The sequence below is a fragment of the Dipodomys merriami genome, unplaced genomic scaffold (genome assembly GCF_024711535.1).
Source record: "Dipodomys merriami isolate MVZ:Mamm:240054 unplaced genomic scaffold, mDipMer1.0.p SCAF_156, whole genome shotgun sequence".
Classification (NCBI taxonomy): domain Eukaryota; kingdom Metazoa; phylum Chordata; class Mammalia; order Rodentia; family Heteromyidae; genus Dipodomys; species Dipodomys merriami.
Window position 1 is genome coordinate 802,347 of NW_027202893.1, and position 16,652 is coordinate 818,998.

Genomic DNA, 16,652 nt, shown 5'->3' on the forward strand with positions numbered 1-16,652 from the left:
TACAGATAATAATTTTTTTAAAGATAGGAAAGTATAGGGGGGACTCTTTGAGGAGAAGATTAGCAGAGAAGGGGAGAAGAACAAAAGAGTAATGAGGGGTAAATATGATCAAGGTATATAATATATGTATGAAAATGGCATAGTGAAGCACATTACTTTTTACAATTCATATATGCTAATAAAAAATTTTAAAAATGCTTTCAAGAAAAACACATAGGTATCTTAAAAGTCTACTACATTAAAATGGAATAAAAGTTACTTCCAAGAACAAGGTGATGGCAGAAGCTACAACATGGTTAAACCTTGAAAACATTACAAGTGGAGCCAGGTGCCAGTGGCTCACGGCTGTAATCCTAGCTACTCACAAGGCTGAGATGTGAGGATTATGGTTCAAAGCCAGCCCGGTCAGGAAAAGGTCCCTGAGACTCTTATCTCCAATAAACCACCAGAAAATCAGAAGTGGCGCTGTGGCTCAAGTGGTAGAGCGCTCACCTTGAGCTGAAGAGCTGAGGGACAGCGCCCAGGCCCAGAGTTCAAGCCCCACGACCAACCAAAAAAAAAAAAAAAAAATTACAAGTGCTAGAAGTCAGACACAAAACCATTATAGCTCACGACTCATCCATATAAAATGTTCAAATTATGTAAACCTATGGAGAAAAATAAATAAACTAATGGTTTTTAGGAGCTAGAGACAGAGGGAGGGAGGGATGGGGAGTGATTAACCTTTAGGAATTAATGGTAATGGTTTGCACAGCCCTGTGAATATACTAGAAACCAATTAATTGTAATTTTTTGTTTGGGGAAGGAGGGTTGGCACCAGGACATGATCTCAAGGGCTATCACTTGAGTCACACTGACAGCCTTGCTTTTTCCTAGTTAACTGGACAAGGCAGACTTTTCTGCCCAGGCTGGCACTGAATTGAGATCCTCCAGATCTCAAGCTCCTGATTAGTAAGGATTACAGTCCTGAAGTACCAGCACCCAGCTGAACTGTACACTGTCTCTAACACAGTTTTCTTAAATGGAGCTCACTGCATGCTGCTTATGCAAAATATAAAAATATCCTGAGGAAAAAAGTTACTCACAGAACAGCTAGAGAATAGTTTAGTATAAATTATATGAAATTGTACATACAATAAAAATTTGAACAAGAAAAAGATTAATGTGACCAGAAGTAGATTGAGGTTTTGGTAATGAGGCATAAACTAATGGAAAACATAAGGAAACAATTCTTTAAACTATGTAGTACTTCCAAAATACCATCTTCATAATTTTTTCAAACCATATATTAGTTGTACGAGGGGGCAAGGATGGTAGTGCATTGTGACATTTCCATATATACAATGTACGTATGGCTTCTTTCCCACATGGAAGCAAGCAAAATGGTGTTTCCTAGAGCTAAATCCTCTGGGAACCTGTGGCAAGAAACTGACTTTCACTGACTAAGCCATAGATGGGTTTCTGAGAACCTTTGATGTAAATTATTTCCATCAAGAGTCTACATCAGCATTTTCAGGCACACTCATGTCTCAGGACAAAAAGCCACTGGGCTTTGGGAAATGTTCCCAATGTGTATAGGTCAGGTAGCAACAAGAAAGATGCTTCTGTTCCCTTGCTGGCAGATGTGGATGACAGATAGCTAAGCTCCTCTGTGTGGCCACGTAACACTGTTAGCTTCTTTTCAAATCATAAGCAACACTTTTTACAGTGTGAGCTGTATGGAAAAGAGATTAAACAAGCAAGCATTTTTAAGAGATAAAAGAACACTCAAGACAACACAAATAAATGCACTAGAAAATATAAATTAAAATGAAGTACCATGTATAGCTATAAAACAGTCTTCAATTAAAAATAGAACCCCACACAGGTGAAGTAGAAGGGAAGTGATTCACTCAAAGACACAATGATGGTATTATCAACTGTTAAAATCACATTTGGAAAATGAAATTCTTTGTGACCTTATTCCCGGAATTTATCCCAAAGAACTGAAAGAAAAGCATTTAATGCTTGGAGATTTATTGTTTCATCTGTAAACAATAAAATGGAAAACTAAATATCCACCATCATGAAATTGTTTAAATTAAAATACACATGCTAGAAAAACTATGTCAAGATACTAATTACCATTTGAGTTAACAGAGTGTTAGAAAAATGTTAAGCTAATGTTATAAAATAGAACTTTAAGTCATAGAGCATAGCCCTTTAAAATAGATGTGCATGTACAAATGAAACTACTTGTATAGAAAACACAGAATTGGCTGGGTGCCAGTGGCTCATGCCTGTAATCCTAGCTACTCAGGAGGCTGAGATAGATCTGAGGATCGCAGTTCAAAGCCAGACCAGGCAGGAGAGTCTATGAGACTCTTATCTCCAATAAACTACCAGAAAACCAGAAGTGGCACAGTGGCTCAAGAGGCAGAGCGTTTGCCTTGAACTGAAGAACTGATGGACAGCACCCAGGCCCAGAGTTCAAGCCCTACAACTGACAAAAAAGAAAAAGAAAACACAGAATTGAAATCAGTGGTATTAGGAGAGCAGATACAGATGTCAAATTAAGTCAGGAGGGAAAGATTGGGAGGATCATAGTTTGAGGCCAGCTAGGGGGGAAAACTTCACAAAAACTTATCTCAACCAACAGCTGAGCACTGTACATACCTGTCATCTTTCTTATGTGGGATCTGGAAGTTCATGGTTCCAGACCAATTAGAGACAAACAATTAAAAATCTGTAAGATACCCATCTCAACAGAAAAAGCTAGGTGTGGTGGTGAATGCCTGTCATCTCAGCCACAACAGAAACAATAAAACAGAAGGAGCACAGTCTAGGCAGGCCTGCGTGAAAACCAAGAACCTACCTCAAAAATCCCAGAGACAGGAACTGGGAAGATGGATCAGAGGTAGAGTGCTTACCTTGCACGCATGAGACCCTGGGTTTGATTCCTTAGTACCACATAAGCAGAAGAAGCAGGAAATGGCACTGTGGCTCAAGTGGTAGAGCATTAGCCTTGAGCTGAAGAGCTGAGGGACCATGCCCAGACCCAAAGTTCACGCCCCACGACTGACCAAAAAAAAAAAAATCCCAGAGACTAAAGGTCTGGGGGCATGGCCTAAGTAGTAGAGCACCTGTCTAACAAATACCAAGCACTAAGTTCAAAGCCTAGTACTGCCAAAAAAAAAAAAAAAACCTTTAAAAATTTTCAAAGTTGAAATATTCATAAAATAATTTGCACCTTAAAAGTCACACTTAATGATTAATGCTTGTTTCTACCTTTTTTTTTTTTTTTTGGCCAATCCTGGGATTTGAACTCAGGGCCTGGGCAGTCCCTGAGCTTCTTTTGCTCAAGGCTAGCACTTGAGGAATCGAATCCAGGGCTTCATGTATGTTGGGCAAGCACTCTACCACTGAGCCACATTACAGTCCATTTCTACCTCTTATTGCAATCAATCTCAAAAAAAAAAAAAGCTCAGGAGAAGATAAAGCACCCTCACATATTCTGCATAGTACTTCATGCCAAAGGTAGGCTTCATGCCAAAGACGTAGACTTCCAGAAGTCCAAGAACACAAATCTGATGTCGAATTTTAAGAATCCAAGGGCACAGATAATTTTCATTTAAAAAGCATAGGTCAAGCCACACCTGTAATCCTAGCTCAGGAGGCTAAGATCTGAAGATCGCAGTTCAAAGCCAGCCTGGGCAGGAAAGTCTTTGAAGCTCTTATCCAATAAACCACTAGAAAACTGGAAGTGGCGCTGTGACTCAAGCAGTAGGAGCACTTGCCTAGAACTGAAGAGCAAAGGGACAGCGCCCAGGCCCAGAGTTCAAGCCTCACAACCTGGGGGGGGGGGGGGGGGGGGGTGGGAAGCATAGACCATAGATTTATTTTATAGCTCCATTGTTATAGACTCATGGTAACTATTATGTCACTGATGGAAGAAGTAATTCACTTTCTGTTTTTTTTTTTTTTTTGGTCCGGTTGTGGGGCCTGAACTCGGCCTGAGCACTGTCCCTCAGCTCTTCAGCTCAAGGCTAGTGCCCTACCACTTGAGCCACAGCGCCACTTCCGGTTTTTTTCTTTTTGCTTATGTGGTGCTGAGGAATCGAACCCAGGGCCTCAGGCATGCAAGGCAAGCGCTCTACCACTGAGCCACCTTCCCAGCCCAAGTAATTCACTTTCTAAGAGACATTATTAAAGATTAAAATTTAAATGACCTCTCCAAGAGCAAATACCAAAAAAAAAATTGGCTAGAGCATTTACAAGAAATTTACTTTCAGTCAGACACTTGTTTATTCATTTGATTATAAAAGTCACATGAAACTCCACAGAAAGAAAAAAAGGAACTTGAGGTGAAGATGCTGTGATACAGACAGGAAATAAAGCTTTTAGAGTTGTCACCGATGAAAACTGGAATTTACCCAAGGTTTACTTAGGAGAAAAATATATATATATACCTTGAAAAAACTGTCCTTTAAAGAAAAAAATGAACCATCTATGAAAAGAATACCACAAATCCTCCTCCTCAACTTCCACAACAGGAAACTCCCTAACACCTCAAAGTATGGAGTAGTGAGATTAGAACAAAGCCTGAGGGGGGTGGGTTCTGAGTCTGGTAGATCCTCAGTGGAAAAATTCATGGGAGCTAGCCCTTTGTTTTTGTATTTTGTTTTATCCTCATGAAGGTTGAAGGAAGGTTCCAGAGTGCTTTCTGGAGAAGAATGCTACCGAGTCTCCTTTACGTTCGCAGACCATAACTCAACTGCTGTCTTAACACTGACAGAAAAGGGACTGAACTAAGAAACAGCTACATCAGAGGAGAGTGGTTAAAGTTCTTGTCTAGCACATGCCTGGGTTCCACCCCCAGCATCAAATACACGTACGTGTACACACACACACACACGCACACGCACGCGCACACACACACACACACACATACATACACACACACACACACACACACACACACACACACACACACAGCGACATCAAACAGCTTCTATCTCAAACTCACACACCAACATTCTTCCCAACCAAAGAGATCTAGAAACTAGATCCAAACCATCCTAGTCTTCTGGGACATTCTGCCTCCTGCTCCTCAGGGATGAGCTGGCTGTCCACTCTGCTCCTGTGGCCACTCTGCCTTCAGGAAATGTACACAGGGTGGGGTGCTCAGGTTCCCTACCTTGAGCATGTTCTGCCCTGGTTACAGATGAGGCTGCCCTTTCTATGCAGCTCAGGATCTCAGCCCAAACTGTTCCTTTTGTCCCCAGATTCTGAGTGGACAAGCCCCTGACACATTCCATCTATGAGCCTGTCTCTTGGAGACACTCTCCAACCTTCCCCATGATGGGTTCCAGCTTCAACATGGTTACTGGACACCACTGCTCACAAAGGCTTGGCATGCTGTCCGAGTCTTTTGTCCCACCTACTTTACTCTTCAGGCCACTGAACTGCTTTTTAAAATCCCCGTCTATTTCCACGAGTGACATCCCTGAGTGGCCTGGTTTCTTTCATGGCATACTTTCTGCATACATGCATCAGTTTCTACCAGCCAGATCTGCGTTAAAGCAAAATCATAGATTCACACCCAGTGGATTTTTTAATATCATACACTATTCCTTTGGGAACCAATTGGGGAACCAAAAAAAGTATGTAATCTTTAGTATTAATTGGATCCATATTCCATAAAAAAATTACATGTGGAAGAAATGTCCTGACTTTCCATTCACTTAGAATGCATAATCATTTTCTAAGATAATTAACATTTGGGTGAGGGAGAATACAGCAAGTTTGGTTAATTGAAGCAAAATGTCAGTGTATATTGAAAAACACAAGCTACCTGTTGATCATAGCCACTGGTTAACATAACCACTGCATATACATAGACAGGCTAACAGTCACCTCTGTACTGAGACTTCCACGCCAGACACTCTCTCTCTCTCCTGATTCTGCAGCTTTCTCAATCACAACTCCTGACTTTAAGGTCTTTGATTCACTTGTCCATTTATGTTTATTGAGCACTGCACATATGTACAGTTTAGGTCATGAGAATACAGTGATGAGAAAGCTTGCCTTCTTTGGGGCAGAAAGAAAAGAGAGTGCTCTATAAATTAATATGATGGGAATCAGAAAAGTGAAGTGAGAAGAATAACAAATTGTGATAAGAAAAAGCCAGCCAGTCTGGGGGAAGACATTCCACGAAAAGGCCCTGCAGCAAAAAGAACAGATAGAACCACAAAGAAAAATCTAAATAACCCATACTTTCCATCGCTTCTCTCCCCAGAGTAGCTTAATCTGTTTCCTAGATAGGCACTGTCCCTTAGTGCCCAGGATGACTCAGAGGTTATAAAACTTCTTCTGCTACAAAACATCCAGCTCCAGAAGTAAATGTTCTCTTTGCCTCTGTGACCACCAAGCACTGCTCCCCTATTCCATCCACTCCCCCCCCCCAATATACTCAGACTTACCCACAACAAATCTGCAACATGTATCTACTCAAGTACACTAAAGATACTCTGAGTCAAAAGTCTGTGGAAGATGGAGACCTTAACAGAATACTAGAACAAGACTGTCAGTACATTTAACCAAGACACATTTATCCATAAATGGTATGTGGTATTGGTTCAAAGTGAGCTTTTCTGAAGCCATATACTGTCTCAGGTGACAACATGTTCCAGACTATTTGGACATAAACCAAGAAATGATTTTTCTTTCTTTTTTACTTATTTATATTTTTGATGGCACTGAAGTTTGAACTCCAGACTTCTATCACTTGAGTCACACCCCAGATGAATTTAGAGAGAGATCTAATTCCAAAGCAGAACACCTAGAAGAAGCTACACGGCTTTCACTGGCTATCAGAAACAATCTACAAATAAATTAAAGACCCAAAAATATGAATTTAATAATGAATTCTTGCCCTGCACAACTATTTTATAAGATTAATGTAGGTATGCTTTCTCCTAACCTAAGCCATGCTGCTTATGTGTCTTACATTACATACAAGTGTTGTTATATATAGCATTCTGGTTTTCACATTTATTCACTAAGAACTCTAAGATGCTATGAGTTAGCTAATCCATTACTTCTAATTCTTTCCCTTCTACCCACCCTTCACAATGGATGTGAAGGCAAGAACTGCCAGCACCAAAGAAAATAAAGAAACAACAATACATATCCATTCATAACTTAATAAACAATACTGATTATATCCTTACAACATGGCAAACACTGTGCTAAATGCTGAGAACACCGGGATGAAAAGGCATGAGGCACCCACACCCTGAAAGAGCTTACAGAGCCATGCCATATGAGAACTTCCTCATGGTATACCTAAGGTCCAATGAAAACAGAAAGACACAGAATCAAAGTGATTCTGGAAATACTACTGAACCAGGCATGGTGATGCTCACCAATAATCCCAGTACTCAGGAGCAAAATGAAAGAAAGAAGTGTAACTTCCCAAGTTAGCCCAGGGAATCCTCAGAGACACAAAGGGGGCACTACACAGATCTCCCTACATGGTGAGACACAGCTCCAAGAAAGGCTGAGGGAAATGGTGACCACGTGCCCTTCTGTATGGGCAAGGCAGGAAGGCTACTTCTCTGGCATCACAGCCCAGCATAACTACCAACTCTAATACTGAGTTTTCTGACCATTCCACAATATGGCTGAAGCTTCTGGAATGGAAATGTATCCTTGAGACAAAAAGGCTGAAATCCACTGGGCTAGATAACAAAGAAATTTCCTTTTATGCCCTTCAAAGTCTGTCTTAAAAGAAATCTGGAGAGGGAATAAAAAACGAAGTAGCTGGGAAGACCACCAGGGCAGCACAACACTGAATGGGTTGAAGAAGCAGTAAACAACAGTTGGAGAAAAAAGGTATAAGGTATATGTATGTAAGAAAGAAGGTATAAAACAGATTTGATCAGAAGCACCAGGACTGAAGACAGGGATTAAAGGCATGAGTATCCAACAACTACAGGAGAAAACAGGAAAAAGGGCTAAGGTAACACTCTGGCTAATGAACAACTACAAGATTCTCGCTACTTAAACAAATGTTATCCAAAACAGCCCCCTTCTTTCAAGAAATCAACCCATTTTTTAAAAATGACCTACATCTAACAATTACCATCTAGTTCTTTTTGTAATTCAGAAAAACATGTACATGAAGAGACCATTAAATTAAAGTAGGCTCTGGTCTGATTTTCTTCAATATGGAGGGGGGAGAGGAGGAGGAGGGAAAGTCAAAGAACATTTAGGTGGAAGTAGCCAGAGTATCACAGAGTGGTCATGAGTCAAGAGTAAATTGTTCTAAAGCATAAGGCTCCTTTAAGAAACCTGATATGCCTTCTGTAGCTTGAAAGAACACAGTGACAAGCTTAAATTTAAACTGCTCTGTGTAGCTCTCCAGGGCTCTCAGATGAGATTAAAAGGATGAGTTTTCCCTTCCATCCACAGGACAGGATCTTCTACTATTCCTGGGTTTCACCAGTCACTTAGAGCAAATCAGTAAAGCATTATAAAAAGTAACAGTTTAAGTCCACAACCAATTTCTCCCAACAACTGGGCATAAATATCTATTTTCAACAGCTTTCCATAGACTTTCTATGGTGGAATTCTAAGCCTTTCCCACTCTTGCCCTTCCTTGCCTATGTCTTTCACATTGGTGCTTCTAGGTCACATTAATCTTAGAACAAAGCAAGCTTTCCCTATCAGATTATGCTACTCTCCAACCTAAAACAACTCCAATGTCTACCCTACTCTTTCCCTAGTCACAGCCAGGGAAAATCTGCTGCCAACTCTTTTACTTCAGTTCCTCCCACTTCTCCCCTGCCAACTGGCCTCCCCTAGCCTCCAGTCCAGTGGTTCTTCTACCCCGATCCCTAGGAATTCTTCCCTACTGAAATGCTCTCCCTGCACATCTCTAAGGACTGACCGCTTCTTAGCAGTCAAGTCCAGCTGAAATGTCACCTTCCTGACCACCTAAAGTAGCCATACCAGTCACTGAGCCCAACTCAGTTAAGTAGGACTCATCCTTTCACATTTTTCATTAATGGTTATTTCCTGTCTCCCTCACCTAAACTCCTCATAAACTCTATGAAAGTTAAGCTCTTCAGTGTTGTGCTCTTTTCTGTACTTAGGACATTTAGAAAAGGAACAGAAATACAGTGGATACGACTAAATATTTGTTCTACAGGTGATACTCAAAATAGTCATCAGAAAACAATCAGTAAGAAAGAATGAAGAGATATGATTTGACATGATTTCCTCTGAGATAAGTTCCTAGCGTAATCCCACAGAATTTGTGACACAAACAATCCTGAGGCTGCAGGCAAAATGTCACCCATCTCCATCTTCAGGTCCTCTGGCACCATCCAAACAACCGGAAATGGCTGGGGAATGGGGGTAGCAATGATCTCCCAGCAGACATTCTCTGTTTCTCCAATCTCCCAGCATCCTTTTGCACCTCTGCGCTTTTCCTTCCTACCTTCCATCATTGCCCTCAAGCCCTACTTAAACATACCACAGCAAAAAAAAAAAAAAAAAAAAAAGAGTATTGTTTAATACCCCTCCTACAAAAGCTAATTCCCAAACCTGTTTCACTTTACCTGCAGCTGGGGAACATTTCAGATCTCCCCAGTAGTATGAGTTAGAAGAAAAAACACCACCACACGAAGTTTCTTTGCCCATGGGCAGGTACCATCACATCATTACATGAAACTCCTAAGGGACTGACCAATGTTAATGAAGATGTCTGTCTTCCTTTTTCTACTTCAACAGTAATTACAGTTATAGTCTGAAGTGCAATATTTGAAGCTACCATAGCCAAAAGATGATATCAAGACTACTGATTGCTCTGCAAATATATCTAAAAACACTATAACCCAGGTATTTGTGATCTTGAACAGGGTATGGGTTTCTATCTGGACCCGGCTCAAATCTCATTTCAGAAAAAAGACCAAGAACAAATTACTTAAACCCTCTAAGCTTCAAATTCTTTATCTGTTAAGTGAGAATGAGAAGCTCTACTTCACAGTATGTAAAGGGGATCAGATAAGACAACCAAGAGAAAGCTCCAGTAGAAGCCTTTGGCCTAATCTGGGAATGAAGTTAGAGAGCAGGGCTTCCAGCCCACCTGGGGCTGGAAGTTTCTTGCACAAAGGAAGATCCATAAATTGCTGTAACCATATTTCTTTCACTATTAGTAACTCAGAGTGGTATAATCATGACCTATCTACTATTTTTCTATGCCTGTGCCCTAAGAGATATTGAAACCTACATAAATCGAAATAAAGGTAGTACTGTTATAAAGCTGATTCTAGAAAAATAAATGGTGTTATGTGTTCAAAAGTTCACTAGTTATTGACAAGAAAACAGGCATTTTCACTGAGAATTCGGTTCTATTATCATTCAAATTAATCACTATTTTAATACATTTTATGCAGAAGACAAGATAAAAATAATTACAGTCACTAACTCTATGAAACTTTCTTCCTTCTCATTGTTTAGAATTTGCCTTTCAGAGGTGGAGCTGTAGCTCAAATGGTAGAGTACCATTCTTGAGCAAAAAAGCTGAGGGAGAGCTCCCTGGCCCTAAATTCAAGTCCCAGTACCAGCACAAAAATAAATAAAATATGCCTTTCTTCCATAAGACAAATTTCCTCTGACAAGTCAGTATGCTCAGTGTTTTACTCTGTCCCCTAAGTACTTCCTGCTCATCTACAGATCTCTTTAAGGACCAGAACTTCTTGGCTTACCCCAAAGAGATGTACAATTTTCAAGTTTCACCCACCACTCCAACCTAAGTATATATTTCATACATAGCCATACTATCTGTTTTCTTTTCTCAATTCCAACTGATTAAAGAAAAATGTTCTGTGCGGTACCTAGCGCGCTATCAAAACATAAGTGTTTAAATAGTGTTTGGCAGCATTAAACGGTATGAGCTGAGAGCTCCCTGAATTCCTAAGCTCTTACATTACATTCCTATTCTTTGAGATACCTGCTGGTTTACAATACACGATGAGAAATCCCAGCAGCATGTATTGCTAGTTCCTCCAATTAAGCTTCAAGACCTGTTCAGAGTTAATGTTAAATCAGCTTTAGAAAGACATTTTAAGGAGTGGCACACACTTGGTAGATTACCAAAGGTGATAAAGTCACAGTATTCCTTAAAAGCTTCACAACAGAAAGTTTTGTCTTACTGTTTTTACTGTCTGTTGGGGGGAGAAAAAGGGGAAAGAGTTGCTTCTAGGAGCAGTATATGAAGAAATGACCGGGCGACATTGTCCAAAAAGAAATGTCCTCACCACCTAAATTATAAAACAGTAACCCCTCTGTATATCACCTTTATAGTAACAATTTTTTAAATTTAATAAAAAAAAGAGTAAGAGACCATTCCAGATAAGGAAATTCTCTTTAATTCTGAAATCAAAAGTAAATGCACTTTAAGTTTCTTTACACAATCTAAATTTAATTTCTCTGAGACAAGCAAAATTACAAAAAATTTAAAATGTGTTCCATATTTAATATAATCAAAGTCATAAGGCAACAAGGCTACAGCACATGAACTGTGAGATATTTTTGCATATTTTAAAAACAGATGACTTAGCAACCCTTGACAATTACAATTATATAAAAATAGGAACTTGACAACCTAATCTACACTTTATTCTGAAATAAAACCTGGTCTAAGCTAACTTTCTACATTATTACTCAATAGCAAATAATTCTTTCAGAAGACCTCATAATTATATAAATGCAGTGTTCTGAATCTGTAACTTGAAAGACTTTGGTTTTCACACACAATTTCCTTTTGGAAAATATGTACAAAGCTTTGTTGTTCCCAAGATCCATCTTAACCAACAAAAACCTGTCATTTCCACCATCCCACCTATACAGGTGACATAAGTAAGAAGATCAATGTCTAGAACCAGCTAGGACATAAACACAAGACTCTGAAAATTCAAACTCCAATACCACAAGAAAACACACCAAAAAGGTAGAATTTTGAAATTAACCAAAGTGTTTAAAGAAAAATTACCAGCTATAGTTGTACAAGTTACACAAAGTCAATCCATAGAAATAAAAATTCTACTGATTAAGTATCAAATTGCTAAGAACAAAAAATATACAATGTCCCAGTCAGATCTTAAAACATATTTTAAAAAATCACATCTCTGTATGCTGAAAGGTAAAATGCCATAAATTTTCAAAATAAGCCATGATCAGTTCAATTGGGCTTTTTAAAACAAACTAGTATAGCTGTGTGCCATTGGCTCACACCTATAATCCTGGCGACTCAGAAGATAAGAGACTGGAGAATCATGGTTCCAAGTTAGTCCAGGCCAACAAATACAAGAGACTCATCTCCAATTAACCAGCAAAAAGCTAGTAATGAAGGTCTGGCTCAAGTGGTAGAGTAGAAAAAGCTTCCAGCCTTCAGGGAAAAAAAATATCTAATAAGCAACAGTTCAAGGACCCAAGTTCAAGCCCCAATACCAGCAAATAAGTAAATAAGGTATTATTTTCTGGAAACTATTGTCTTTGTAGTTTGTGTAATGACACTGCGTTTTATTGCATGTTCTACAGTCACCACCGAGCACATGAGACTAACAGAATTCAAATTAATTTCTTTAAGTTTGGTCCCTTGGTGTACTTAGCCACATTTGCAGGGCAGTAGCCACATGAGGTTGGTGACTATTGTACTAGACAATTCATACACAGAACATTTCTAGTATAGGTATACATATGCCAAGTACATGTCATTTCTTACCAGTAAATGACACACACAAATTCAAGCACTCTGGCAGTCTACTGTATTTGGCCTAAATACAGCATGTCGTTTGTGAAATTTAAGATTTTGGGTTTTTTTTTAATTTATCATTTCAGCAGCAGGAACAGTAGGAATTTTCATACAATTATCTGAAAAGAGCAATGGATGCTTTGAAAGTTAGTCATGCTCTAACATCAAAACATACTTTGATTCGAATCTAACACTTCACAAAATGAAAGTAATAAAAAAAAAGATACCTAACATAATTCAAATGGCTGAAAAAAACTTTGGATAAATGTCTCCATCTGAAAAATCAAATGCAAAGACAGAATACTACAGAGCACGCTCTCAATGTACAAATAGTTCCCTTTTTCTGAAGAAAAATAAGGTGTGAAATTTGAAAGATTAATCAGTTTCTCCTACTCAGCTATAGAAACACCACAGAATCAGAGATACTAAACATGGCAGGTATCTGAAAATGAGAGTAATTATCATTCCCTCTGCAGTACCCTATCATTATCTCTATTGTGGTTAGCAGAGCTTGCCTATTTATTTTTAGTTATCCTACTGAAATGTGTCTTCTACTTCTGGTTTGGGGTCCAATTATCACTTCATGTCCCACTTACACCACTTGATTCTGTGCTATTTGGTGAGAAAACACATGAACACCATTTATTTGCACATTCTTAATATATAATGCTTTTCAAAACAAATCAGAGAATGCACTTAATTCTACAGAACTGTATGTTTAAAATGGTTAGAATGGGCTGGGTACATGGTCCAAGTGGTCCTAGGAAGTGTAGGCCCCGAGTTGAAACCCCAATACAATCCCCATCTCCCAAAAAGGGTTAGAATGGTAAGCTTTAAAATTATACATATATATATACACACAATAAAAAAGTATATCATGGCAATTAGTTACATTCTGAGATTATTCATCTTTTCATATTAGGCATGCTTTTCCTGAGAAATTGGTTGGGGTTTTCCAAAATAATAAATACAACAAAACCTTATTCACTATAGAATAAGAATCCAATCACATTAAAAGCTAAAGATACCAACAAAACACCTTTATTTTTAATTTTTTGAATTATCTTTAGTTTACAAAGAATTTTTTTGGTCCAAGACCAGAACTCAAACTGAGTACCAGATGCTTTCACTCATTTCAGTCATTAATACTCTACCAACTGAGTAATGCCTCCAACCCACTGAGTATTATCAACATTACTCCCACCCCCCATCCCGCCCCCATCATTCTCCCTCCATCTCTCCTAACCTCATCCATATAGTCACCTGGTTTCATTTCCAGTCATCTTGTCTCTCCTTCCCCTACACCTCCCTCCCTGACAAAATGTCTTTCAGTTTCCAGGTATTTATTTTGTTAAACTGTTACTTAGTTGTTCAAAGGAGTTACACCATTGGAATACTTCCCACCCCTTAGTCAGCATGGGGGGGGGGGGTAACTGGGGGGGGGGGGTAACCAGGCTGGAATTTAAGGCCTTGCACTCTCATTTGTTTTATTTTTGTTCAAGGCTGGTGCTTTACCAACTGAGCCATATCTCCACTCCCAGCTCTAACTTAAAGAGTTAGAGCACTTGCATGTGCAAAGACCCTGCTTCCCACCAATGAAAAATAATTTTTTTCCAAGCATCCCAAATACCACAGTACAAAAGCCCATATAGCATGAATAGAATAACATGAATAACATAAATAAAATTTTTTCCCATATTTATGTATCACAGCATAAGAATTTCCAGTTTAACCAAGCTAATCATTCAGGCAGTTTTTATCTAAAACACTCTAAGCTGGGCTGTAACAGTACCTCTAATCAGAAAAAAACACCTAACTGGAATTAGCATCCCATCCTCATTTGGGAAAAGAAAAGAAATAAAAAATTAAAATAAAAATAAAAACCTTTGGTCACTGAAGTTAGTAGGAGCTGTTCAATCTTAAAGGGGTTAGTCTGACTTCAAAGTTGGTGAGCTTGCCACCACAACACATCAAGTCTGTTAAGATTTTAGCCTAACATCAGAAAAGCAGTCTGAAAAATCTTATTCGTGAACTGAATTTTGTCTGGAATCCAATTTTTTAAGAAGTCTGGTGATATGATATGAAAGAATATGTAGTTGGGGGAAGGAAAATGTCCCCACATTTTAAAAGAAACCCCAAGAGATACCTTGACATAGAACTAATCCCTAAAGAAGCTATACCACAACAAACACCTGTTCTCTCTTCCTTGTTTTTCACACACACACACACACACACACACACACACACACACACACACACACACACACACACACACACACACACACACACACACACACACACACACACACACACACACACACACACACACAGCTAAAGCAATTTCATGTAGAAGAAAAGTAAATTCAAGGGACAAAAAACCCTTCAGCCTTACTCCTGGCACAGATTTTGAGCATTCACACCATAAACCTAACTTCATAACCCGAAGAGGCAAAACGCTTTTACCAATTCCAAATTCCTTGATTCCTAGCCGGACAATCCATCCCAAACCAATCCAAACCACTTAGGGTTTAATCAAGCTATGTTTGTCCAGTACGTTCAAGTTTTGGGTTGTCCTCCATGACACAAGTTAAGGGGGGCCAATACGTGGCTGGGGGGGCGGGGGGGAACGTCCATTGCACAGGTTCTGCAAAAGCAAAATGAAGGTCGGTCTGTTCCTTTGTTTTGGACAAACGGAGCCATAAAAACCTGGGCTTGCTGCCCCGGCTTCCGTGGGAACGGAGCGAACGTAATTTCCACGAGGCTTCGCTCTCCCAAACCCCTGCAGAAAGCCACCGCGACCCGCCAGATTTTTCTGAGCTCGCTTAAGAAAAAAAAGAGAGACATTTATTGGAGTAGCGTCTCAAACGCACAGTTCACCTGTGACCGGGAGGCCACGCCAAGTGCCGGCGGGGCACCTACAGAACGCACTCATCCCCGGCCCAGCTGGGGGGGGGGGGGGCCCGCGGGGAACCGGGCCCCGACGGTTCTGCCGAGAACTCAAACTTCAGAGGTTGCCTCGGCTAAAACTCGTCTCCACCGAGAGGTGAGAGAGACCGGGCTGCGCGGTCTCAGATCGAAAGCCAAGGGAAACGCCGGGCACCCTCTTCCCAGGTGCTGTTCCGTCCGGTACCAAAGTTTAGACAATGAGAATGATCCAGGACCGCGTCCACGCCGCCCGGCTCCGCTCCCCTTGACCTTCAAGACTCGGGGCTCAATCCAGAGCCGAGAAGTTTCGAGGGGCGACCCCACCCGCGCGCGGCTCAACTAACTCCTGGGCAATGTTTGGTTTGGGGGTGGGGGGGTGAAGATCCTCCCAGGGTAGCGCCGAACCCCCCACGCCAGGGATCCCGAGAACTGGAGTTGGCGCCTCAACCTCGGCTCAAACTCCGGGGGTTCGGATCCCCTGACCCCGGGGACTGCACTCCAGGCTCGCCCGCGACGCGGACCAACTCCGCCCACGGCCCCCCGCCCTCGCGCACTTCCGGGCCCGACGCCGCGGTCCCCCCCGCACGCCAACCCGCTCACCGGCATCATTGTGGATCCGAACCGCATGGAAGCCGGCGGCCGACCCGCCGCCCGGACGAGCGGAGGCGCCCCGGGGGGCGGGGGGCGCGGGGGAGGGGAGCGAGGGCGAGGCCACGCGCGACGCGGCGGACCTGTTGCGAGGCAGCGACGTGCGGGTCCCCTGGCGGGCTGGGACGCCACCGAACCCGGATCCCACCCTCGGACGAGCCCTTCTTCCCCCCGCGACGAACGCGGCTTTGTCTCCGCACGGCTCTCGACAGCCCAGGGGTTCTCTCCGTCCCTCCGAAACAACTAATCCCAGCCAGGCCCCCGCGGAGCTGCCCTG

The 16,652-nt window shown here is 41.1% G+C and overlaps 1 protein-coding gene across 2 annotated transcripts in view; it reads right to left on the reverse strand.

Moving 5' to 3' along the window:
* LOC138827446 (apoptosis-stimulating of p53 protein 2-like) overlaps positions 1-16,632 on the reverse strand; it is a 52,595-nt gene extending 35,963 nt beyond the window's left edge. For both annotated transcript variants that reach the window (XM_070022949.1, XM_070022950.1), the window contains exon 1: positions 16,328-16,632. In XM_070022949.1, the coding sequence (XP_069879050.1) occupies positions 16,328-16,354 (27 nt within the window). In that variant the 5' untranslated portion in view covers positions 16,355-16,632. The remainder of the gene's footprint in view (positions 1-16,327) is intronic.
* Positions 16,633-16,652: the final 20 nt, after the last annotated feature.